We start from the raw sequence: 22609 nt of genomic DNA, 5'->3' as shown, positions 1-22609 counted from the left end.
GGCCACAGCCGGAACATTCTTCTAGTAAGCCATCAGATCCGTTCAGAAGCATTTCCGGTATACTTCGAATGGACGCGATACTTCGGAAGCTTTGAACGTCTGATTGAATGGACTGCGGCGGGAAACCCGAACCTGCTTGAGCATGTCAAAGATGTCTCAATTCAGATCCTGCATGATCGTTGGCTTAGCTTTCGACATGCAGCTAGTCAAGCATCTGAGAAAGAAGGCCTTGAAGATGTGGCCTCCAATACTGCGGCTTGGTGGAGTAAGCAACTTGGAGAACTCGGGGATCCTCTGCCATACGAACGCCGAGAAGACATGGCACCAAGAGAGAACAAAATCCTCCGTCAGGCCCGCCAATTTGGCAAAATGCTATTTCCCAAGACAAAGCCTCCGCCCGACGAAGACCTGATCGAAGAAATATGGACAGCTTTAGTCCGTATGCCGAACGTGCGTTATTGCTGGGTTAATCTCGCACATCGGGATGTTAGAATGGACCCTTTAACCCGAATTTTCCTGGAGATGATATCAAACGCATTTCCTAGGATGTCTACGTTCTCATTCTTCTCGCATCTCCATGACATTGAGTTTCTGCGCAATTTCCAACACCTTCGCTTTCTCCGTTTCACAGGCCGCAGTACCAGCACACCGGACGAGCTCCTTGAGATTTTTCTTAGTCTTAAATCACTAGATAGCCTAAGCCTGTATCGCTATCCGGAGACTTACGATCATGACCACGGTATCCGTCCAGACGGGGTCTTGTCCTTGACCGAATCTGTCGTCGCACGCATGCGACCGTTGACGAGCCTTGAGATATCCCACATGAGTAGTAGGCTACCTTCAGCTTTTCTCACGCTTCCAATGCTTGAGGCCTGGAAAGCCCATCTGCCATCTCTTCGTGTGCTCAAGATTGGGACCGATGAGCGACTTGGTGCGACGGTCATCACAGAACTGCTTGATGTGATTGCGCAATCCCGCCTTACAAAACTACAAATACGCTCGCAGGGCGACAAAAAGCCGCTCGACATCTCAAGCTATCTTCCAAGCTCTTTAAAGCAATGTGATGCTGCACTTAAGTGCGACGAGTTCAAAGGCATAGGCTCTCTAGGTATGTACCCGCTACGACAGTGGATCTCTAATGCTCGAGTTGTTACGAGATGAAGGCGCCGACTTGAAAACTGCTTTCCACAATGACCTAGCTACGAACACAGCTGACATGGAGTGCGTAGGTGGCGGTCAGTTCCATAATCACACCTTCACTGAGATTGAGCTTCAGGATCCGCAGTTTCAGGGTATCTTGGAAGACTCTTTTTCGACGCAACTTTTGCATTGAGAGCAGGATCAGATTTGCGGCCTCCGGAACGTGACATCCACCTCTTCGAGCCTCTCATACCTCCTGGGGTGTCTTCCCACGCTATCTGAACCCCCAAAACGCACATGGAAGACGACACGATCGTAGAGCGTGCCCAAACTTGTAACCAACTACTGTACACACAAGGATTGTGTACACTTGTTCAGCACCGTTTGAGGTCCTCTGGCATGTTATTCAAAATGGTAAAACGATAGTTTTGACGAGGCTCATAGCTCTCTGGGCCACCTCAGACGGCGTCATCAGGGTCACAAAGTGTTCCGAACAGTGAGGTCATCTGAGTGTCTCGGCGTCCACGGGTCTTTTGGACTGCCAAGACACACTGCCAAGACAAAAACATAAAACCCCCGGCCAAGATGAAAGTTCTTCTTCTTCCTTTCACCAACCAGCCATAGGCCAGAAAAGGCAAATAAGCAGGTAAGACTCCATTCACTTCCTCTCCCATCAAAAGCAGGGCCTCTGGCTAGCCTTCCCCTCTAGCACTCGTCGCTCCGCCTGCTTGTTCGTCCACTACTGACCGCTCCTACTGTCATAGGCTGACCTGACCACCCCTAGTATGGCCACTAAGCGCAAGACGAAGAGTCCGAAGTCCGGCAATGAGCCCAAAAAGCGCCGAGAGTCTGCCCAGTCTACGCGTACTACCCGAGCAGCGGCAAAGGCTGAGCTTGAACCCCAGGCCGACCCTACGTCTGATAGCGAAGCCGAATTAGGGGTAAGTTCCTTTTTTCTTGGCTTCAACATGTATCACAATTGACAGTGTCCCCCCGATCGAGCAACACGTGGAAAACTCCGCCAACCGCGCATCCAACAACGAAACCGCTGAGGCCTCCGCCACTCAGGCTGCCCCTCAGGTTGAGCAGCACGTTTTGGAAGACAACCGCACATCCGCCACCGAAACCGCTGAGGCCTCCGCCATCCAGGCCACATCCCACATTGAACAGCTTCGATCTCAAGTGGCTGATTACGAGCGACAAGTTAAGGCTGCATACTCAACAAGCCGCCTTGCTCGACCAAAGATCGACTGGCAGGGCCATCTTGCTGGGTGGGCTGCTCAGTCTGCAGCCATCGCCAACAGCATCAACCCCGACCTCAGCGTTGTCAATTTTCCAACCGTTCTAGACACTGAATTGGCCAGCTGGCGGGCTTTCATGGATATGGGTGGAGATATCACCTTGCTGGAGCACATGGACTTCATGCTTTCGGTCTTATGGTGGCATCAGAGCTCACAGCGCGGCTTAGACGGGACTGTACCTTTCCGTATCAAGTTCTTCCCAGCACAGCTCGCCGGCCTGAGCGAGAAGAAGGCGGGGCTGCTTCTACACTGGCTGGAGCTCCAGAAGAACCGCACAGCGTGGCTGGCCAAAAAGAAGAACTATGGCCTGTGGGAGAGCCAGGAGTGGTATGTAGCTGCGTTTGGTGAGCGTGTTCCCTGAGCTGGGACGGCATCGGTAGTTGTGAAGGCCAAAGGAGTTCATTCGGAAATGGACAACAGTTTGCAGAGTAGTTGAATAACACTTCTCTCCTTAAATGCGCTTTCTATGAATGAGGAATCTGTGAAGTCGTGGTGAATTAATTATTCCATTGCGATATACAATGCCTCATCATAGAAATCCGTACACCCGCTTGCCGCTGCATGAGGAGTTTCAAAGTGTTTTCAGCATTCATAATCAGAGAGAAATGCGGCATTTTGGACAACTAGAAAAATTCGCGAGGCTACCCCAGACAGCGTCAACAGGGTGTACGCAGATTGGAAGTGTATCCGCTGCCAATAGACAGTGGCAGGAAAGGGCACGGGATATCTATGGCAAGGCATTATAAAAAAGGGCTCTATTAAAGAAAGAGAACGCTATTCATGAGCCCTCCAGTCTTATCACCAGCAACTCTTCAGCGATATGGCATGTTCTTTGCCCTAGAGGTCAGCGTACCCAACTTTGACGTCCCTTACCAGGCCGATTGGGTCCTTTAGGTCTACCCATCCGCAATAAGGACTCGACACGGAGTATCCGATCATCCTTTGAATATTTTCCGGCATCTTCTTCACTTCCTCGATCGGATTCGCTAGGAACTGGTTCTCCTCCTGCACAGACTTATTAGCATGCCCAGCCCTGGAGGGTAGCATGGCGAGCAACGTACCTGGCGGAGATACCCACGACACATGAATGAGCCGAACAGCATTCGCGTTTGATCGGTCGTGTTGGCCGAGCCTTCATAATAGATGTTAGTACGAGTACGCAGTCTGGAAGATGCAGGATAGAGCGGCGAACCTCCATGAAAGCAGCTTGCGAGCATCAGAAATGCATCACCGGGCTCCATCACCGCGTAGACAGTTTTGCTCTCGTCTCCTGGCCCTTCGGACGAGTTATCCAGATGCGAGCCGGGAATGAACCGTGTTGCTCCGTTAGCGACGGTGGTTTCGGTTGCAGCGAGAAAGATGCCCAGCGCGGTGTCGCGATCCATCGTGTATTGATCAGCGGTGATCTTTGGAAGCTTCGTGTGATGCAGGGAGTCGTCGCGGTGGAGGCTTTGGGCTCGCGCACCTGGCCCAATGGCAAGAACCGTGGTCGAGTTTAGCTGTGGCAGCGAGACGTGATGCTCCTCTTTGTCTCCAATCCAAGTGCTCGTTCTTGTGGTCAGGAACTGATTGCTGGTCTCAACGAAGAGGGGATGTCCGAGCACCTTTTCTGTATACGAGGGTGATTTCGATGGTAGTCCATTGACTCCTACTGGCTGTCAGCCGCTTTCTATTATCACATCACGTCGGTGGACCTACGGCGCGTCTCTGGGGGGAAGAAATCGCCTTCCCAGGGCACATCGGCTTCGAGATACGGCTTTACCTCCTTTACCATCGTATCGAGGCTCTTGCGGTCCACCAGTCCACGAAGGAAGCAGCCGCCATTTCTAGCAATTGATCGCACGATCTTGTCAGCCGAAGCAGTGCTCGCATCAAAACTGTCGACTGTGAAGCCACCGGTTGGCTTTGGGTCTTCAATGGCTGAAGGCATCTCAAATAGGTGTAAATAAGCAGGAGTAAACAAGACTAGGTCGCAATGTCACCATATATGCTCGCGGGATAGTTACTTGGATATGTCAGGAGTCAATCAAAGTGAGCGAGTCTTATAGACGACTTTCTTCGTGATGTAGCTACCCGGCTCTGGCTTGCATATCTATGTGATTGGTGCTCGTGGTCGCCTGCCCGAAAGGGCCGACATATGTGGCGAACTTGTTTTAGAGCCGATTTATTTTAGGAAGTGTATTAGCGTGTGACGGCGCTCTCCATTTTGGCCTTCGGCAAGCAACAACGAGATGGCGTGAGCAACCAAGCTCCACGAAAGCTTAAGTCGAGGGAAATTGAGAGCGATCTGTCCGTAAGGTCCCTCGTTAGGGCAAGGAAAGATAGAAGTAGTGAACATAGACCGCCAATAAGGATTTCCCTTTGATTTCAGTTTGTCATCATAGATATGCTTACTGGGGATGTAGTCTGTTCATATTTTTGCGCCCAAATATGTTCTCTGACTTTTCAATCATTTATCTAAGACCCCCAGATAATCGTTGGCTCTCTGTACGGTTCTTTAACTTGTTTTTCCATCATCCTATCTTTCTGTCTCAAGAGTCAAACCATGAAGATTGCAATTGCCGGCGCTGGGGACCTTGCACGTTACTCCGTGGAAGAGTTTCTAAATGACAGGCATGAGGTCGTGGTGCTGTCACGCAGCCAGAAGCCCCGGTTCCAGCGCGAGAATGTCACATTTCGCATAACAGACTACTCGGTACCATCTCTGACCAAAGCGATTGACGACTGTGAGGGACTCTTATCTGCGATTTTAGACTATTCAATGGCCAGCGCCACGGTCCATCTCGCCCTGCTCGAAGCTTGCAGGAATTCCGCCAAATGCAAGCGCTTTATTCCGTCCGAATACGCAGGAAACACAGACGAACATCCCAACCAGCCTGTATTCTACTACGCCAACCACGAGCCGGTCCGTAAAGCATTGAGAGAGCAGAAAGAAGTCATGTGGACGCTGTTCAACCCTGGCTGGCTGACTGATTATCTCATCTCTCCCGACCTCCGATACATCAAAGATATCGGCGAATTCCACCCTGTACGTTTGGCCGAGAAGGCATTGGTGATACCAGGCACGGGCGACGAGTTGATTACTTTTACGCCCGCGCGAGACGTAGCTAAGGGCGTCTCCAAGCTTTTCAACCACGGCAGCTGGGAGGATATCATTTACGTGTGCGGCCAGACGACAACCTGGAACGCTGTCGGGGAGATCCTTAGGAATCGTGATGTCCCACTGAAGATCAGCCACCGATCCGTGAACGAGCTAGAAAAGCAGATCTCGGATGCCGAATCAGAAGACAAGATCATCGCCGCTCAGTATGACATTTGGTCAACTTCCGGAGCTGGATTTTTGCCGCAAGAGAAGTTGAAACGGCAGGCGGCGAAGTATTTTCGAGGCGTCAAGTTTAGAACTGTCGAAGAGTTTCTCGATGATGCCGAGAAGTTGAAAGGCTGCCCGAACATTGCTGTGTAAATAGGTAGCTGAGAGTTGGAATTTGATTTGGGCAATCCTAATATCGAGTCGAAAGTTGATTTGATCGAGGAGGCTGACTTTATGTTCGATGGTCGTGGTGCGAGCACATGTGAATACTTCATGTGAGAAGAATGTCAATTTTCAAGTCCTCCGCCACCTGTTGTTGCAAAACATCCTCTTCGGGGTTCATGTCTCGACGATGCCAGATTTCTAAAATGAGGCCTTCGACGCAAGCGGTCGCGCCAACGCCCCTATTGGCTTTCTTGGCAAAGACTTGCATACATCGGCGTCGTAGTTCATCGTCCTCGGCTTCGCAAGCAGTCACATACAGTGGCCACATAAGGCCATCCATCGCAGAATTATCGTGAAGGTCCTCGACTGCTTCCAAATGATATAGACATTGTTCCACTAGATGCTGGATTTCTCGAGGCGGCGAGTGGTGTAGAGACCGCTCGTAGTGTATCATGCAAGCATAATACCACGAACATGCGTGATGCCTTGTAACCTTCTCTAATTCTGGCTTGGGGGACGGGAAACGCGCTGTGCTGGGATTCGCTAAGAGCAGGGTATTCCGCAGTGCTACAAGATCCTCACTAGTGGGGCGATGGGCTGACATTGAGAGCCTGCTTACGTCGAAAATAGCTCTTAGTACAGGCTTGGTAATCCCATAGAGTTTTTCTAGGCAGTATTCATTGGTTGGAGAGCCAGGGGTGGCAGATGACATGGTATCCATCTCCCAGTCTTCTTCAAAGAAGGAGGACGAGCTAGCTGCAAATTGTGTGCTGTGATCATGCGAATATCCGATTATCTCCACACAATGGAAGAGCTGGCGCAAAATGAGCCCCCCTTGGCTCTCGTTCCACTTTCCACGCAGAGACCTAAGCCAATCTCTCCCTCCACGGATATAATTGCGCCATTGGCATGAGCGAGCCGCGACAATATCGATGGAGGTCATCAGTATCATAGAAGCGAGAATAGCCTCATGCTGACCACGCGAGTCTTCCATCATACTTTGTCGCAGATATCGAAGTCCGGCTTGGTGGTGTTTCGCGGCTATGGCCTCATCGTGCTCCCCGGGCGGCTCCTGCAATTGCGACCTGTTGAAGGCAGCAAAAGCGTAGATAGAATGCAGCAAAGCAGAATGGCCCGGAAGCCTATGGGCCGACGCTGCGGATTCCAACACTAGCGGGATAACAACTTCACGGAAAGGATTGTTCGGATGATTGGTTGAGATCATCAGTCCACTAGCTGAAGTAACCCAGAATCGTAGCAGCTGGCGTTCTTCCGCAGATGACACGGACAAAAAAGGGAGTAAGAAGCGCGACCAAAGATGCTTAGACGTGGGATAGCATGCTTCTGGTTCGAAAGGATCTCCGGGCGACGTCGAACAACTGTCTTGTGCTGACGTTGAGTCTGCCTCAGAGGACGAGGTGATATCAAATTGTAGTCTGCTATCGCTGCCCTCGATTGTGGGAGCGCATGCGAAGACCGTATAAGGACCCTCAACCAGCTCCATACTGTCATCAACCCGGGGTGAGTCGAGTCGCTTCAGGATAGCGCTGAGATAGGTCTCGTCGAAGATGGGATTCCTCATGTCAGCATCATCCAACATCAGTCGCCGTTTCTGCTTTGCATTTTGCGGTTCGCGGCCCGCATTGTCGCCTCTGCCGGTCACATCGTCCCACACAAGCCGGATTTCATATCCCTCGCAGAGCCGATCGAGTCTGGTGCACCGATTGCACGCCGGGCGACTGGCATCGCATTTGACGCCACGTGATCGACAGGTCCAGCAGCCAACGTAGGTCTTGGTCCGCTTCACGGCGGCGCGCGCACGTGCACGTGGTCGGGATGCTTCAGCTCGAGGCATGATGACAGCTAATAAAGAGCCGTAGGGGGTTCCAAAGAAAGGCCTTGAAAAGAGTGGTTCCCAATCCTGTAGCAGCGAAGGCGACTACTACGAGTGAGCAGCTGACGGAGAAAGAAGAGTTGCAAGGCATGTTCAGGGCAGAGGATCGGTTGACAGCAATGCATGAAGTAAGTGTCCACGAGCTGCCGGCTTGGCCATCGGTTGGAAGACGAGGTCAAGATACCTTTGTAGGCTCGCTGTCGTTTGCCGATTCTGTCCAAGGGGTCCCCCCTGCCTCTCGGGTCGGCTCAACTCTCGGGCTCGTTGTCGCCTGCCACTTCTATAAGCAGTCGGTCCGAAGCAACTCGGGGGCTCGTCGTCGCCTACCGATTCTATCTGGTGCCTTGCAGCCTCCACTCCAAGCGCGGCTATCCAACTCCACGCTCTGTTCGCCTGGATACACGGGACAATGGCCGACAACAAGAATTCATCAATTTCGTTCAATTTACGTCACGTGGCATTGCACCCAGCACTGCGGAGCACACACCCGTGGACTGGCTGATGAGATAGATTCCCCAGATGCTCCTATCCTCCCACCGCCCCACCAGCATTTCATGATTCGGAAGTCCTAATTTGGCAGCACTGCGTATGCTGTAATCTCCACTCTCGCCCCATCCGCTAGAGCCTCGACGCCGACGCCCGCCCACGCGAATCTGTTTTTTCCCAAGAACTTTTCAACCACCACTTCCAACGCCTTGTCGGCCGCCGCATCCAGCCCTCCAGCATGGTAGCTTGTCATCTGGTAGACCGAATTGAATCCATCCCTGACACCGGCTGCCGCGAGAGAATCGACCACATTTTGGAAGGCCTGCACGTACTGCTCAGTCAGGTCTGTCGGTAACTTCATGTCGGCCGTGTAGCCTGTCTGGCCCGCCGTCACTACCGTTCGCACGTTTGCCGGAAGAACTACGGCGCTGGAGATGTGGTATGTGTCGCTGAGCCTTTCCCCCAGCCCGGGGACGTTGAAGCACTTGATGCCATGCGTGTTAAGAGGACTTGGATACTCCATGTCGGTGGGGTGGTGGAGAAGGTTTATTTGCAATTAGACCGCGTGGCGTGTTTGATGCGAAGGTTGAACAAGTTGATCGCTAGTGAAAGCCCAAGAGCATCGTACATGGCAATATATAAGCTAGAGGTGGATGGTAACGCCAACTCGTGCCGCCAGGCAGTCGACAGCGAGCACTACGAAAACGAGTGCTCTACGTCTCCCCTAATGCCACCGTAGCTCATCCAGTAGTAGCTTGTCACGGTGATTCTAATTAGTATTTTCAGAACAAAGGACGATTATAAGAGTCGCTCATGCATCGGGCAACTCTCAACGAGCATTTCTTCGTGTTTGCATATGGGATTTCTCCAAGCTAACAGCCCTTAAAAGGCACACACACGAACAGTCGTAGGAGTCTATTCACAATCTTTCGGATTGCTTGTCTCTCCATTTGCAGAGTTTCCTGCAACACCTTCATCGACCAAGGCACAAAGCACAACCATGTCTGCGACCAGACTTTTCGAGGATGACCTCAAGAGACCTCTGCCCAAGGTTGAAGTCTTCGACAGCGCATCTGTCAGTCCAGACCAGATTGTGGCGGCCCTCACCAAAGCAGGTGGTTGTGTTGTCAAGAATGCCGTATCTCCTAGCGACCTTGCCCTCGTCCAAAAAGATGTTCAGCCTTTCCTCGACGCCGACAAACCATGGGACGGCAATTTCTTTCCTCGTGAAACACGTCGAGTCAATGGGCTAGCCGCCAAGTCCAAAGCCTTCATGGAGAAGATTGTTTGCTACGAGCCCTACCAGTCCGTCTGTTCAAAGCTTCTCTCCAGCACAACAAAAAACTATCTCGGCCAAGATCTGCAAATAAGCACCAGTCAACCTCAGCTTAACAACACTATCGTCTTCGCGATCGGGCCGGGCGCTGCCCCACAGCCGTTGCATCGCGATGATATGATCCACCATCGTATTTTGAAGCAGATGCGTGCAGAGGATTATGTAGTTGGACAAGACACAGGCATTGGCTTTTTTGTGGGAGGCAGGAAGACTACCAAGGCCAATGGAGCCACCAGATTCATTCCCGGCTCGCATCTCTGGGATCACGATACACCACCAAGCGAAGACCTCACCTTCTACGCGGAACTTGACCCCGGTGACGCCTTCATTATGTTGTCTTCATGCTATCATGGAGGATCGGCGAATACGACTGAGGATGAGATACGATTAGTGTATAGCTGTTTCATGACAAAAGGCTATCTCAGACAGGTACGTCGTAGCTCCTATGTCAACAATCTGTAGCATGATACAGACCTATGAGGCTTTTCCCAGCTAGATTTCTGGTGCTAACCTGCGAGTGTCAAAATAGGAGGAGAACCAGTACCTGAACAACGATCCTGAAAAGCTGAAGGAGCTGTACGATGACAGCATGCTTAGACTCATCGGGTATAACCTCAGCGCACCGTTTCTCGGCTGGATCAAAGAAGGCCACCCTTTGGCTGCCCTCGGACGACAACAGCCACTAGGAGACATGTATTGAGACACTAGCCACACGAAGCCAGTGGCGTAAGGATCCACCTGTGCATATTTGGAGAGGTTAGAGATAGAGCAACGACGTGAAATGAAACACACTTCTATTTGCTGCGGCAAAAGCATCCCTAATAAGGCTGTGAACGATGACGTTTTGCATTGGTCTGTGGCAATTTTTAGTCTCGTAGCATGCTCTAACGCACTACGACGCTTCAGATCGAAGACTGTGTACCAGCTTTCTAGAGCATGATGAAGTAATCTGCGATACAGTTTGATATACCACGGGTCTGACAAGCAGGGTTTGGAGCGCAAATGAACTGCAGGAGGAATGGCCACAGTCTAGAACTCGATTGTCGAGGAACAGTAGCAAGGTAGACGCATTGCAATACCGATTTGGTTAATACTAGGAAGCTGAAGATAAAGGCTTGAGGCAAGATATAAAGATAGGAGACTTGAAACGAGAGTTCAGCAAAAAGGGCTCTATACGAGGTGGGGGGATAAGTGTGGGGAGAACTCGGGGGTCCGAATTTAGCAATCGGCAGCGACGTAGACGCTACTTAGTTCAGACCAGTCTACTGCCGCGACGTAATCAGGCGGTCTCAATTCGGACTCCACAAGCGGGATAAATCAGATCGATCTTGATAAATCTTCGCAGTGTTGCTTCCTCGAGAGTGGGGTGCACGGGCTGACAGATTGATTTGAAGGAAAGGACCGTTGATTTTCCTCCCATGAACAGTATCGGAAAGGCACAGCGAGCTTATCCGCGGTTTCAGCTCTCTCGACGCTCAGACGGGTTTTCTTTCTGCAAACAAAGTCAAATATTCGTGTGTTCACGGTTCATAGTTAGAGGACTGAAGTGCACAAATTGCTCACTTTCGCACTCCTCAACCTGTATCGTGTCGACTCCCTTCTCTCTTCTACCATTTCTATCAAACCGAGTCCAATCGGGAATTTCATATTCTAAACATCACAACTTCCCACCGAAATGGCTAAGAACCTGCAAGGCCTCTCAGCCATTGTCACTGGCGGCTCCCGTGGTATAGGCGCCGGCATTGCCCTGGAGCTCGCAACCCGCGGCGCCAACGTCCTCATCACCTACCAGAGCGCCTCGTCGCAAGCCGAAGAAGTCGCATCCAAGATCAAAGCCCTAGGCAGCGAAGCATTGATCGTGCAGGCCGCTGGCACAGACAAGGAAGCACCCGCTCGGATTGTGCACGCCGCGGTAGAGAAATGGTCTCACATCGACATCATCATCAACAATGCCGGTGCCGGCGATGACTGCCTGCTCAAGGATCTCACGTACGACCTGTGGGACAAGATCCTCAACACAAACTTACGAATGGCGACCTTCCTGGTGAAGGAGAGCATGCCGCATCTTGGCAAGGCCCCACGCATCGTGAACATCTCCTCCGTGATCGGGCGTATGGGCGGCTCGTACGCAACGGCGTATTGTGCGTCAAAAGCGGCCCTTGAAGGAGTTACAAAGGTGTGGGCTGCGGAACTTGGACAGAGTCACAACGCGACAGTGAATTGCGTGAATCCTGGGCCGGTGGCTACGGATATGTGGTTGCGCGATACCGATGCTGCTGTACTGGCGGAATGGGATACCAAGATGAAGGAAACGCCGGCCGCGCCGAGGATTGGGACCGTGGACGATATTGCGAAGATTGTGGCATTTTTGGCTAGTGAGGAAAGTAGATGGAGCACGGGTAGCACTGTCAATGCTAATGGGGGCATGTGCTTTGTGTGAGGTGAATTGATGATGGTAGATGGTTAAATACATGAAATCGAGTGGTTGCATTAGGATACCTACTCCTTAGATCGCCTCTTGAAATGAGAGCGTGCGTCGTGTTATGGCGAAGGATGAATGTGCTGATCGTCAGTCGACTCTAAAAAAGCCAAGAGACAGAAATTAAGTAACACAGACACATGTGAGGAACTCAAATCTGCAACTCACATCCAGAACCCCTTCAATTGGAACGCCTAATTCATCTGAAAAAGTATCTATTCATCCACACCGTCTTCGTGCATACTGATATATCATCAACATCTAATGAGCCTTATGCCACACCTCCCCCGGAATCGCATCCTGATATTCCACGACCTCATCTAGTGCTTCCCTGATGATTTGCACCCCTTTTTCCAACTGCGCATCCGTCATCACCATGCTCACGCCCATCCTCAAACGTCCACCCAACGGATATAATAGCAGTCCTTTGCTCAAGCACAAGCCTCCAATCCTTCTTGCCGTCACCCTTCCTTCTGGGTTTTCTCGAATTGGAATGCTGAAATCTGCACCACGAGCCTGAATGTCAGCCACATGTGGATGCTTCCTCAAGTCGTTCGTCAGCTCTAGAAACCTCTTTTCGAGATGCGCTGCTCGCTCCGCCATCTTCTCCTCATCTAGGACCTTCAGTGCCGCTTCCGCAGCCGCGATTGCCATGGGCGTATGTGCGAACGTCGAGCCGCTCTCATATGGCCCGACTACCGACATCATAGCGTCGTCACCCAGGACGAACGAGGCCGGATAAGCACCGCCGGTCATGGATTTTCCGACCACAAGCAGATCGGGGCGGACGTCTGGGCCCAGATGGTTGAAAGAGAAGAACTTTCCCGTTTTGCAAGCTCCCATTCGGACCTCGTCGGCGATGAAGGGAATGTTGTATTTCTTGCATAGGTCGTAGATCCCCCGGGCGAAGGAGACTTCTTCTTCGTAAGTGCTAAAGAGGAACACCTTTTAGTACCACATATCGGAGGATGGAGTAAGGGGTGGCTAAGGTACGCACTTTCCTGTGTTGCGTATGCACTCTATGATGATTGCCCCCACACGCACGTGGTGCTCTGCAAGACAGGCCTCCATGTCTTCCAAATGACCATACCGCAGCAGCTCCTTCGTAGAGGGATTGACGTTGGTATGTTGCGCGCTATCGAGGCCATAAGCTGTGAGAGTCATGTCAGTACCACTTCTAGCTTAAACGTATCTAGACTGAAATACCTGTTCGTGCGGGACTAGGATCTTGCAGATTCCAGACGCCAGAAGACAGTCCGTGGTAGCTGTCCGAGACAGCTAGAATCAGTACCTCGTCCGCTGGAATGCCTCTAACCTCATGAGCATGACGCCTAGCGATTTTGCAAGCCAGATCAGCTCCCTCGGCGCCGGTCACCATCGCGGAGATCTTGTCGTATTTGAACCTCTTGCACATCATCTCTGCAAAGACGGGCCAACGCGAATTGTGAGTAGAAGTGTTGATGAGGTAGGCTGGAAATCATGTTAGCCACCCTCATCTATCAAGGTGTCTAATCGAACCCAACTTGCCCTTATTGATCTGCTCGATCATCGCTGCGACTATTGTCGGATGGCAGTGTCCTTGATTGCCCGCGCTGAACATGCAAATGAAATCGAGGTACTCCTTGCCATCCACATCCTATGTCATGTCAGTCTTAGTCTCAATAGCTGAAAAAAAGAACTAGCGGAAAGTTCACGAACCCATAGTTGCGCACCCTTGCCTCGGTCCATGAAACCCGGCAGAGGTGTAAAGCCACCGACCGTGTACTCCGCCTCGGTATTAAGCAACTGCTGTGCTCTTTTCGACAGTACAATTTGCTTCCGTTGGACTCGAGAAGGGGCCATTTGACTGCTGTCCATTGGAATAACGTTTGCGCTAGCGTGATTGACTTCTTCGACGGTGAGTGCTGTCATTTTGGAGATTGAGGTTCTGTCGTTGTTGAGGAATACTTCGATTAAATGGGGGTCACTCGTAGCAAGATTGTTGGAGACCCTGTGTGAACTGCGAGAGGCCTTTTATGGTAGCTGGTAACCGCGACTGCAGATGCTTAAAGTACTCGCACTTTCAGATGTCGGTAAAGTAGACTAAAACAAATTACTATCAGGACTTGCATTCTGGCCCTGTTTCGATCGTGATCTGTGCTTGCTGCTGAGGAAGGACGAAGCGATGCTTAATGTGAGATAATATGGTAACTGACAGCGATGGCTTGGCGCGCTGTTGATTTCCTAAATGGATGGGCTCAACACAGAAGGGTTGTGGCTAGTAAGGCGCGCTTTGACCCATTCAACGAGGCAGCGTTAGAAACTGTTGATAAGAAGCAGATAAGGAGATAGTCTTTATAGGATATGGCTATTGATAGGTTTGGACCAGTGAAAAAGTCAGACGGGGCTTCTGAGCTGTAGTGCAGTTCCATAGCCACAGGCACGGTTGTCTTGAACTTAGATTGAGACGAATTTCTTCTTTTATGTACTGCGCCACGCTGAAGTAAATTGTGCAATATGGTCAGTCACCAATCGTACCTCGATATTTGAGATAATCAACACAGACACTAGATATATCGTAACATCAAACAAAGAACATAAAAGCAAGGGTCAGCTTTTCGACCTCGGATCTCCCACCGATGTTCCGTCTCAGAAGTCGCCCTGAATCTGATTCATTGCCACTGGAGCTGTGTATTTTGTCTTCGAATACGCGAACCAATTGACCGCGGCGCAGAAGAAAACACCCCCTGTGACAGCTGAGGCATAATTCATGGTCGATCCTGTTACTGGAACGTAAGTGGGGAAGCACAACCAGACAGTAATGAAGGGCATCCAGAGCATTGAGATGACGTTGAAGTAAATGCCGCTGCGCCTTAGATTGAAGTAACGCTTCGAAGGGAACGCTTTCGCTCGGGTGGTGTAAAGAAGGCTTCCGACCACGAGGATGTAGGATAGGTAGCACATGACGATGCCTGCACCGAGAATCGCATTTATTGCAGTGGTCGATCCGAGGATGATGGCACCAATAGCGACGATGAGCAAGACGCCAGATGCAACTGCGTTGACGGGAAGCTCGTAATATGTGTTGACCTTTGCCACCCAGCCGGAGAGTGGTAATGCTCCTTGTCGTGCCACAGACCACAGAATGCGAGAAAAGCTGGTTAAAAGACAGACGGCCGCGCACAGCATGACGAGGATATAGACCAGGATTGTAATGATGGTTAGGGCCTGAGAGTCCAGAGAATCCAGCAACAGTTGAGCAATCGGTTGCCCTCCGATAGGGGCCAAGAGATTGGCTGGGCTGACAATGCAGAACATGTAGACCAGAACCATGGGCAATCCAGCGAGTGCGCTCATGAGCGCACTTCCGAACATGACGCGAGGAATGTTCCTCTCAGGGTGTGGGATCTCGTCAGCGAGATGAGCGGCACCTTCGAAGCCATTGACAGCAGTGGCACCAGGCAGCAGACCGAGGAAGAAAACCACGCCATCCGGCTTCCATCCCGTCATGTTGACGAAATCGGCAAAGACGAAGGATGCAGATTGTTTCGGGTGAGTGCGGACGAGGAGCACGATGAGCACAAAGAGTGCGCCGGTATTGATGAAGATAACCATACTTTTGAGCATATACGGATACAGCGTGAAAAGCGGTGCGTTGAGAGCGAAGGTGACGGCTGCTGCGGCAATATAGAGGACATAGTATTCCCACGGTTGTATAATGAATGTCGTTTTAACCACTGCTACCAATGCCCAGATGAGTTGGGAGGCGAGAAGGCATGTCGCAGCTGTCAGGAAGAAGTATGCAGCGCTGGCAATCCAAGCAGCTAGATAGCTGAGGCCGCGCGCATATTTCTTGGGCGCCATGACTGAAGTCCAGTAAATCTGACCTATAGTAGGTATCCCCGGTCAGTGACTGCCTCGCTCAGGGATAACGCTCATTTATCGAGGTCTCGCAAAACAATTGGTGTGAGAGCATATGCGTACCTGACGAGTGAGGGTAGACGGCGGCAATCTCAGCCAGCGACAAGCAAACGCAGAGATTACAGCCCACGGCAAAGATGTACCCAAAGATGAAGGTAGGACTTCCACCTACTCCAATGACACTTGCAAGGTAGGAGCCGACAGCAAGGGGCGTCGAAGTCAATGAGTACTGAAGACCCAAACTGCTCCAGAGACTGAAGGACTCATTCAGCGCATGCGGTGAATCGACCTCGTGTATTGCACCGACATCGATATCCAAATGGTGATGGGGTTCAGAAACATCTTTATTATCGTATGCCGGCATCTTCTCGTCCTTCGAGATGGTAGACATTATGTATGGAAGAGGAGTGGTGTTTAGGAATGAAGCTTTGATGGAGATGATAACTTCAACAGGAGGCAAGGCAAATATACTTGAGCATCAGAAGTAGATGCTCACGGTCTATCATTGATACCACGCGATATGGACCGGGATATAGGGAGACTGGCTGTACCCAGCGTGGCTTTGCTCACCAGTCTTCGGTCTTGTCCACTAGGATTCGTTGTATACATGCCGCGACGGGAAGAGATATCGGAAAGGCAGGCGACAACGAGGCAACAAGCTTGAGAGTGCATCTTAACGATTGGGAGACGAGTTTCAGCCGACTCGTGTACTTGGAGTCTGATCGCGATAAGTAGAATATAGAAAAGGCGGATCTGGTAGTTAGGAGCGAGACGCAGACGATAAGAGCCGCCACTCCCGATGTGTCCAAGGCCTGGATGTGCCCTATTCACGATACTCGGGCCTTTCCAACCCCCTGCGTAGTTCGTGTCCCGGATACTCTAGGCGTCAAGTGAGAGGCGATAAGGACTCGGAATTCTTTCTTCTTCTTCAGGCACCAAACGGCGACCAGAATACTGCTCTTGCAGATGTTCTAGGAAACTGACAGCGCAAGACCAGTGCGATGGACCCGCTACGCAGACCTTCAGCAGATTCCTGGATTCTGCACCGTTTGTCGTCCGTGCATGGAAGGCTCTCCAACCATGACCACACCCATATAACTCATGTCCCAGACTTGATGCATGTGCCATCTAGAATCTCGTGCCATCTCGTACTGGCGTTTTCTACCACCAAAAATGTCCCACATGTTGAAGTAAGCGTCGCCGTGAGCCTCTTGCCGAAGTACCGCAGTTCTCCAAGCTGACCAGTCGCGGTTTACAGTCTCGAAGGCCGGGTCGCCATCGTCACAGGGTCCTCTTCTGGAGTTGGTCGCGCGATCGCACTCGCACTGGCAAGCGAAGGTGCTTCGGTCATATGCAGCGATTTGACGCCCGAGTTGCGTCCGGGCGGATACGAAACCGTGACCACATCGACGCACGAGCTGATTGCGAAGACCGGCAAAGCTATTTTTAAGAAGACAGATGTTAGCTCGCCGCAAGACATGGAAGCGCTGGTCGCATCCGCCGTTGCTGAATATGGCAGGCTAGATATGTACGTGTATTCAAACAAATTGCTCTCGAGTCGGACAGACTATAGCGAAAGTAGTAGCTGATACTGTAAAGTTTGGTCAACAATGCAGGCGTCTTTTGTGGACAGAACAAGATAGCACAAGAGTCTGTAGAAGCGTTTGACAAGACCATGGTAGGGCAGTTCATCGAAGATTGAAGAGGAGTCTAATCGCTCGTAGGCCATCAATACGCGCGGGACTTTTCTTGGTATGAAATTCGCCATATTACAGATGATGAAACAGGAACCACGATCTACCGGGGACCGTGGCTGGATTGTGAATATATCTTCAATTGGCGGCCTGGTTGGGCTATCAATGGAACGTAGGCTGGCCGGTTTCATCTTTACCTATGTCCCCACTCCTCTTCGACAACATAGCTAACGCTCATAAGCATCCTACTGTGCGAGCAAAGGCGCTGTGACAAACTTGACCCGGCAAGTAGCGCTTGACTATGCCCCTCATAAAATTCACGTCAATGGTGTATGCCCTGGCTTCTTGAAAACGGCAATGGTTCGATCTGCGCTCGAAGATTTAGTTCTCAACGAGGAACTGCATAATGCGTCGCCATGGCCGCATTTGGGCTTGCCCGAGGATGTAGCGAAGGCGGTGCTATATCTCTCTGGCGATGGTGCCAGCTGGGTGACAGGTGTAATGCTGAATGTGGACGGTGGGTACTGTACAAAATAGTCGAGCATGTAAATCGGGTTCGAGTGTACGACTTCAATGGCATTCAAGAGCTGCTTTGAAACCTGCTTAGCATTGTACGAGACTCTTCAATTTTACATCAGACTTCGAGACGCGATATCGAAGACTCGAGGGCGGAAATCAGACCGCATTCCAGATGCAAACAATCAGAGGAATGGAAATAACGTGATACGTCATTCACTTCTCCGCCAACTTCTAGTAACACATATGCAGAAGTCTAAACCAGCAACCCCAGGCCAATGCCCACTATATAGAATTCCACTTCATCGCGCCTACAGCTTCATGCCGAGCGCCTTATGCACCCTCAACGCTTGCCTAATGCTCAAATCCAGCATAATCTCCTCACTACCGCCTGGGATGGCATACGCCCTGACATCTCGGTACAACCGCTCAACCTTCGCGCCTTGTCCGCCGCGCGAGTAACTTAGCCCGCCGAAGATCTGACTAGCCTCTCGTGCACAGAACTCGAAGGTGGTAGTGCTCTGCGCCTTTAGCGAGGCAATGGCGCCGCCGAGCTTCAGCATAGCCTCCATTTCGCCCATCTTCTGGCACTGGTAGATGAGGTTTTCGAGCCAGTTGTATGAAGCCTCGATCTGGCGGGCCATGTGGGCGAGCTTGAGGCGGATGACGGGGTGGTCGATGAGCTTCTTGCCGAAGGTGCGGCGCTTGTGCGCATACTTGATGGATTCTTCGTAGCAGACGCGAGAGAAGCGGAGACATTGGATGATTATGCCGATACGTTCGTGGTTGAAGTTCGTCATTATGACTGAAACGAGTTAGAAGGGTGGTCGTTCAGGGTAGGGTTCTGGAAGGAGAAAAGGAGAAAAAGTCGTGAGCGAGGTTGGCGACATACCTTTGAAACCTTGGTTCTCCTTGCCGATGAGGTTCTCAACGGGGACCTTCACGTCCTCGAAGGTGATGTATGTAGTGCCACTACTCCATACACCCTGGCAGTCCATCTTACGGGTGGAGACGCCGCCGAAGCTGCGCTCAATGAGGAGAACGGAGACGCCGTTCATGCCCTCACCACCCGTGCGGACGGCAGTGGTAAAGTAGTCGCACCAGATACCGTTGGTGATCCATTTCTTTTCACCATTGACAATATAATGTTTTCCATCTTCAGATAGCTTGGCTTCGCACGTGAGATTGGCGACATCGCTCCCCGCGTCTGTCACATGTTAGTAATGCAAAATGATATCACGAAAACAGCAGAACTTACCAGGCTCCGTAATCGCGAGACAGATGCGCTTGTTGCCATTGAGAATCTCAGGCACAACGCGCTTGACGACTTCCTTCTTGCCGAACTTGACAAGCGGTGGGCAGCCGATACCAAAGCCGCCAATGAGGTTCCACACGAGCCCACCACTGCCCGCGCGCGAGATCTCGTCCGTGAGCAGCATCTCGTGGAAAAGATCCCACTTCTCCGGCGCGACGCTTTTTACGCGCTGCTCTGTCAAGTTTGTTGGGTAGTGTACACCCATAAGACCAGCCAGGTAGCCCTTCTCACCCATCGCCTTGTAAATACTGTCAGGCACTTTGCGGCCTTCTTCCCACTCCGTCACGTTGGGCATTATGTCGTCCTCGACCCATTGGCGGACTTCGGCGCGGAGGTCGGCGTGGGACTGGTTGAAGTAGGGCGAGTGATACTACAGGTGGATGTCACATGTCAGAGACCGTCTTGCAGTTGTAGGCAGAAAATGAAGATGAAGAGGCTTGTGGAGATAGACTCACCGATTGGTACCACGAGGGGTCGGCATAGGGCACTAGGTCGCCAAAGGGATCCAATGCCTCCGCCTCTTCCTCCGCGGCGGCTGTGGGCACCGGGGCGACCGCGCCGGATTCGGCGGATGGCTTCACGACATCCTGTTTCTTCTCCGCAGGTGGTGTAGCTGGTGGTGTTGGAGGTGCGGCCTTCGAGTCCAGAGAGCCAACCTGCAGCTGCTTCTGGTATTTCTTGAGGATGCTCTCGTTGTGGTACTTCCAGAACTGCTTGGAGGCGTCTTTTCCGGCAACACGCTGAAGGACTGGTCGTGTTTGTTAGAACTTGCAGGCAACGTGGAGTGTATGGAGAGGGAACGTACTCTTCTTGCCGCCAGGGTGCTCATCTTGAAACTTTGTCAGATCGTATACGTCCTCATCGACGATAACCCAGAGGCTGTCAGTCTTGTTGTGGGAGGCCACATCGGCCGTAGAGAAGCGTTGTGACATGTTGGCTGCTTGTTGGGGGAGCGGGGGGGAGCGAAATAGGCTTTGTGGTCGTGGTACAAGAGAGAGGGTGCAGGTCGAGAAGAGGACAATGAATGGCAGCTGACAGTCTTAAAACTGGAGGAAGCAACGTCTTTCACATGCCAGACATGCCACCCTCATACCCCGGAATTCCTGCTAGAGCCGCCTGGGGGAGGCACGGGACCATGACGGGATGATATTGACGCAACCATTATTGGCTCGGACACGCGCGGCGAGTCCGGTGATGATGGGAGCATCGAGGCTGCGAAAGGGCTGGTGGGAGACGTGTGCAACGTCCCGTACCGAGGCTCTCGCCGCTTTCGCCTAGTCTCCGATTTCATGCAGATACAAACTCCACCTGAAGGTTTGTCTCTGGCCGTCACCTTGCCAATATATCATTTAGATTCCAGTATGATAATCTATGAAATGAGATTCAACATCTTCTACTTCTAAGAGTGCCTTAGAACTTGAGCGCAGCGCCTTAAAGCTCCACTAGCAAATGATACAGACTTGACCATACATTCATACACAATTCTCAACTCCTAGGCCGAAGATAGTTCGCCAGATCTACACAATTCTCATCGGGTACCGACAAACTCCCGTTTGGGTACAAGTCTTGATTCCACCGTATCATTCACGCACCTAGTCCTTGTAACTATCTGCGACGTAATCCCGTTCTCAGCACATCAGCATGTTGTTCTAGTTCATAGCGAGGATAACTATATCTAGTCGTCTATCGAAATGATCAACATGGAAGATATACAAATGATCCACTACGCCATTTCGTGTACAGCTTGGGGTTTAGGCGTGGTGTTTGTTTCAGCTTGATCTCCGAAACTGCATTTATAGAAGGCCGCCGGTTCTAGGGCACCGAGTACCGAGGCCCTTCACTGTTTTGTGATTGGACATGGCACGTGCGCTCTCCCATCTTCACAGGCTGAAGCTATCAACTATTCCCTTTTGCGGAGAGAGTCCTGTCGAATGCCGGCCAAGATCTCGAAACACCACGCCAAGTTTCGCGTGATGACATCGGGGCCGGGCGGAGATGAAATTTTCTGGGGTAAAATCCGCGGCTCGCCTGCTTGTTCGCACCCATCGATTACACGCTTCCTCTGCAATTGCACATGGCCCATCAATGCTTCGGCCAGGCAGTTCACCAGAAGTATCGTCGCTCAGAACGCGACCGAGGTTCCCAGAGCATAGTCGCGATGCAGTCGCGATTATGCAGCAACGGATACTCAGGTCATACCTACAGGCCGCGCGATGATGACATACTAACCCTGGTGCCACTGACAGTACAACAGCTCACAGAAACCATCGCCATCGCTAGCACTATCGAGAATCCATATTTTTTCGTTGCCTTCCAACCCAACAAGCTCTCTCGTCACCAATCCTTCCGACGATGCCGGGAGAGGTACAGGTCAAGAAAGCCTCGGAAATCAATGCTCCAACCGGGGCCCAAACCGAGGGCATGATTCGAATGAATGCCATCACGGACATGTCTGATCAGATTTGCGGTACTGGTGAGTCTCATCTTCGCCAGATGATGGCGCCTAAGGCTGACGCAACGTCCCAGTCATGATCGCAAAACCCCACACAGCCTCAGCCATACACCATCACGGCGAAGAAGGTAGTTTCCTCATACCTATGATCATCGACCTACGTCTCACCACGAACCTTTCCTGATATGCCTCAGACACTATCGTGTATGCTGCCAAAGGCCACGGAACCATTGTCAGCGGTCTCAACGGTTCTAAGAGACAAGACCTCGGTCCTGGAGACTTTGCACTTATACCGGCATACGCTGAACACCAAGAAGTGAATGATAGCGATGAAGATATCGTGTGGATCATCACACGTGGTGGTCGCAACCCTATTGTCGAAAACCTAAAGGGGTGGGGAGAGAGCTAGGCTTTGGACGATAGGGACCAGCAAGAACAATACCGACATGAGCCAGGAGAGCTGGTTGTGCACGTACCGAGCTCGGAACGAAAAAAGCCGGGATTTCTACTATTGCAAGCTCTAGCCTCGTAAATTGAATCCTAAGGTCCTGGACAAACTCACGCGCTACGACATACTTACATGGCACATGTTTGACCGAAACGATTTGCAAGTTACTAGAG

The 22609-nt window shown here is 51.4% G+C and overlaps 13 protein-coding genes across 13 annotated transcripts; 7 read left to right on the top strand and 6 right to left on the bottom strand.

Annotated features, from left to right (window-relative positions):
* Window positions 1-5: 5 nt before the first annotated feature.
* Window positions 6-1570, top strand: BDZ99DRAFT_190852 (uncharacterized protein). Its single transcript, XM_033713145.1, has 3 exons — window positions 6-24; window positions 203-1108; window positions 1230-1570. The coding sequence occupies exons 2-3, from the start codon at window positions 319-321 to the stop codon at window positions 1331-1333; spliced, it is 894 nt and encodes a 297-aa protein (XP_033582088.1). The 5' UTR covers window positions 6-24; window positions 203-318; the 3' UTR covers window positions 1334-1570.
* BDZ99DRAFT_190847 (uncharacterized protein) lies at window positions 1561-2869 on the top strand. Its single transcript, XM_033713144.1, has 4 exons — window positions 1561-1786; window positions 1925-2081; window positions 2143-2582; window positions 2701-2869. The coding sequence occupies exons 2-4, from the start codon at window positions 1926-1928 to the stop codon at window positions 2774-2776; spliced, it is 672 nt and encodes a 223-aa protein (XP_033582087.1). The 5' UTR covers window positions 1561-1786; window position 1925; the 3' UTR covers window positions 2777-2869.
* A 363-nt stretch (window positions 2870-3232) lies between these two features.
* On the bottom strand, window positions 3233-4488 carry BDZ99DRAFT_190835 (phytanoyl-CoA dioxygenase family protein). Its single transcript, XM_033713143.1, has 4 exons — window positions 4140-4488; window positions 3634-4089; window positions 3503-3573; window positions 3233-3446 (listed from the first exon to the last, which is right to left on the bottom strand). The coding sequence occupies exons 1-4, from the start codon at window positions 4369-4371 to the stop codon at window positions 3279-3281; spliced, it is 927 nt and encodes a 308-aa protein (XP_033582086.1). The 5' UTR covers window positions 4372-4488; the 3' UTR covers window positions 3233-3278.
* A 267-nt stretch (window positions 4489-4755) lies between these two features.
* Window positions 4756-6059, top strand: BDZ99DRAFT_459062 (f420-dependent NADP reductase). Its single transcript, XM_033719071.1, has one exon. It carries the CDS (start codon window positions 4987-4989, stop codon window positions 5902-5904), a length of 918 nt encoding a protein of 305 aa, XP_033582085.1. The 5' UTR covers window positions 4756-4986; the 3' UTR covers window positions 5905-6059.
* BDZ99DRAFT_351133 (uncharacterized protein) lies at window positions 6023-7720 on the bottom strand (the record flags this gene model as incomplete). The annotated part of the gene is made up of 1 exon (XM_033714515.1): window positions 6023-7720. A coding segment is annotated over one exon (1698 nt), but the record flags the coding sequence as incomplete, so codon positions are not given.
* Window positions 7721-8193: 473 nt separating this feature from the next.
* BDZ99DRAFT_459061 (endoribonuclease l-psp) lies at window positions 8194-9093 on the bottom strand. The gene has a single exon (XM_033719070.1). The coding sequence runs from the start codon at window positions 8817-8819 to the stop codon at window positions 8379-8381; it is 441 nt and encodes a 146-aa protein (XP_033582083.1). The 5' UTR covers window positions 8820-9093; the 3' UTR covers window positions 8194-8378.
* A 1-nt stretch (window position 9094) lies between these two features.
* On the top strand, window positions 9095-10440 carry BDZ99DRAFT_408834 (uncharacterized protein). Its single transcript, XM_033716523.1, has 2 exons — window positions 9095-10061; window positions 10162-10440. Exons 1-2 carry the CDS (start codon window positions 9297-9299, stop codon window positions 10330-10332), a joined length of 936 nt encoding a protein of 311 aa, XP_033582082.1. The 5' UTR covers window positions 9095-9296; the 3' UTR covers window positions 10333-10440.
* Window positions 10441-11135: 695 nt separating this feature from the next.
* On the top strand, window positions 11136-12197 carry BDZ99DRAFT_459059 (putative gluconate 5-dehydrogenase). Its single transcript, XM_033719069.1, has one exon. It carries the CDS (start codon window positions 11308-11310, stop codon window positions 12070-12072), a length of 765 nt encoding a protein of 254 aa, XP_033582081.1. The 5' UTR covers window positions 11136-11307; the 3' UTR covers window positions 12073-12197.
* A 175-nt stretch (window positions 12198-12372) lies between these two features.
* Window positions 12373-13953, bottom strand: BDZ99DRAFT_378803 (putative acetylornithine aminotransferase; the record flags this gene model as incomplete). Its single annotated transcript, XM_033715125.1, has 5 exons — window positions 12373-13042; window positions 13109-13262; window positions 13318-13581; window positions 13630-13747; window positions 13810-13953. 5 exons carry the CDS (start codon window positions 13951-13953, stop codon window positions 12373-12375), a joined length of 1350 nt encoding a protein of 449 aa, XP_033582080.1.
* A 504-nt stretch (window positions 13954-14457) lies between these two features.
* Window positions 14458-16375, bottom strand: BDZ99DRAFT_435268 (putative choline and nitrogen mustard permease; the record flags this gene model as incomplete). Its single annotated transcript, XM_033717478.1, has 2 exons — window positions 14458-15977; window positions 16075-16375. The coding sequence occupies 2 exons, from the start codon at window positions 16373-16375 to the stop codon at window positions 14740-14742; spliced, it is 1539 nt and encodes a 512-aa protein (XP_033582079.1). The 3' UTR covers window positions 14458-14739.
* A 505-nt stretch (window positions 16376-16880) lies between these two features.
* Window positions 16881-18427, top strand: BDZ99DRAFT_459055 (putative short chain dehydrogenase). The gene is made up of 5 exons (XM_033719068.1): window positions 16881-17201; window positions 17270-17539; window positions 17611-17689; window positions 17736-17877; window positions 17947-18427. Exons 1-5 carry the CDS (start codon window positions 17185-17187, stop codon window positions 18240-18242), a joined length of 804 nt encoding a protein of 267 aa, XP_033582078.1. The 5' UTR covers window positions 16881-17184; the 3' UTR covers window positions 18243-18427.
* Window positions 18268-20668, bottom strand: BDZ99DRAFT_506365 (acyl-CoA dehydrogenase NM domain-like protein). Its single transcript, XM_033724170.1, has 5 exons — window positions 20342-20668; window positions 19992-20284; window positions 19480-19906; window positions 19114-19428; window positions 18268-19026 (listed from the first exon to the last, which is right to left on the bottom strand). The coding sequence occupies exons 1-5, from the start codon at window positions 20466-20468 to the stop codon at window positions 18533-18535; spliced, it is 1656 nt and encodes a 551-aa protein (XP_033582077.1). The 5' UTR covers window positions 20469-20668; the 3' UTR covers window positions 18268-18532.
* A 1059-nt stretch (window positions 20669-21727) lies between these two features.
* BDZ99DRAFT_190685 (uncharacterized protein) lies at window positions 21728-22588 on the top strand. The gene is made up of 4 exons (XM_033713142.1): window position 21728; window positions 21783-22009; window positions 22063-22116; window positions 22183-22588. The coding sequence occupies exons 2-4, from the start codon at window positions 21889-21891 to the stop codon at window positions 22395-22397; spliced, it is 390 nt and encodes a 129-aa protein (XP_033582076.1). The 5' UTR covers window position 21728; window positions 21783-21888; the 3' UTR covers window positions 22398-22588.
* The last annotated feature ends 21 nt before the right edge of the window (window positions 22589-22609 follow it).

Source organism: Mytilinidion resinicola (assembly GCF_010093595.1).
Source record: "Mytilinidion resinicola strain CBS 304.34 unplaced genomic scaffold BDZ99scaffold_3, whole genome shotgun sequence".
Lineage (NCBI taxonomy): Eukaryota > Fungi > Ascomycota > Dothideomycetes > Mytilinidiales > Mytilinidiaceae > Mytilinidion > Mytilinidion resinicola.
This window is presented reverse-complemented; position numbering and strand designations above follow the sequence as displayed.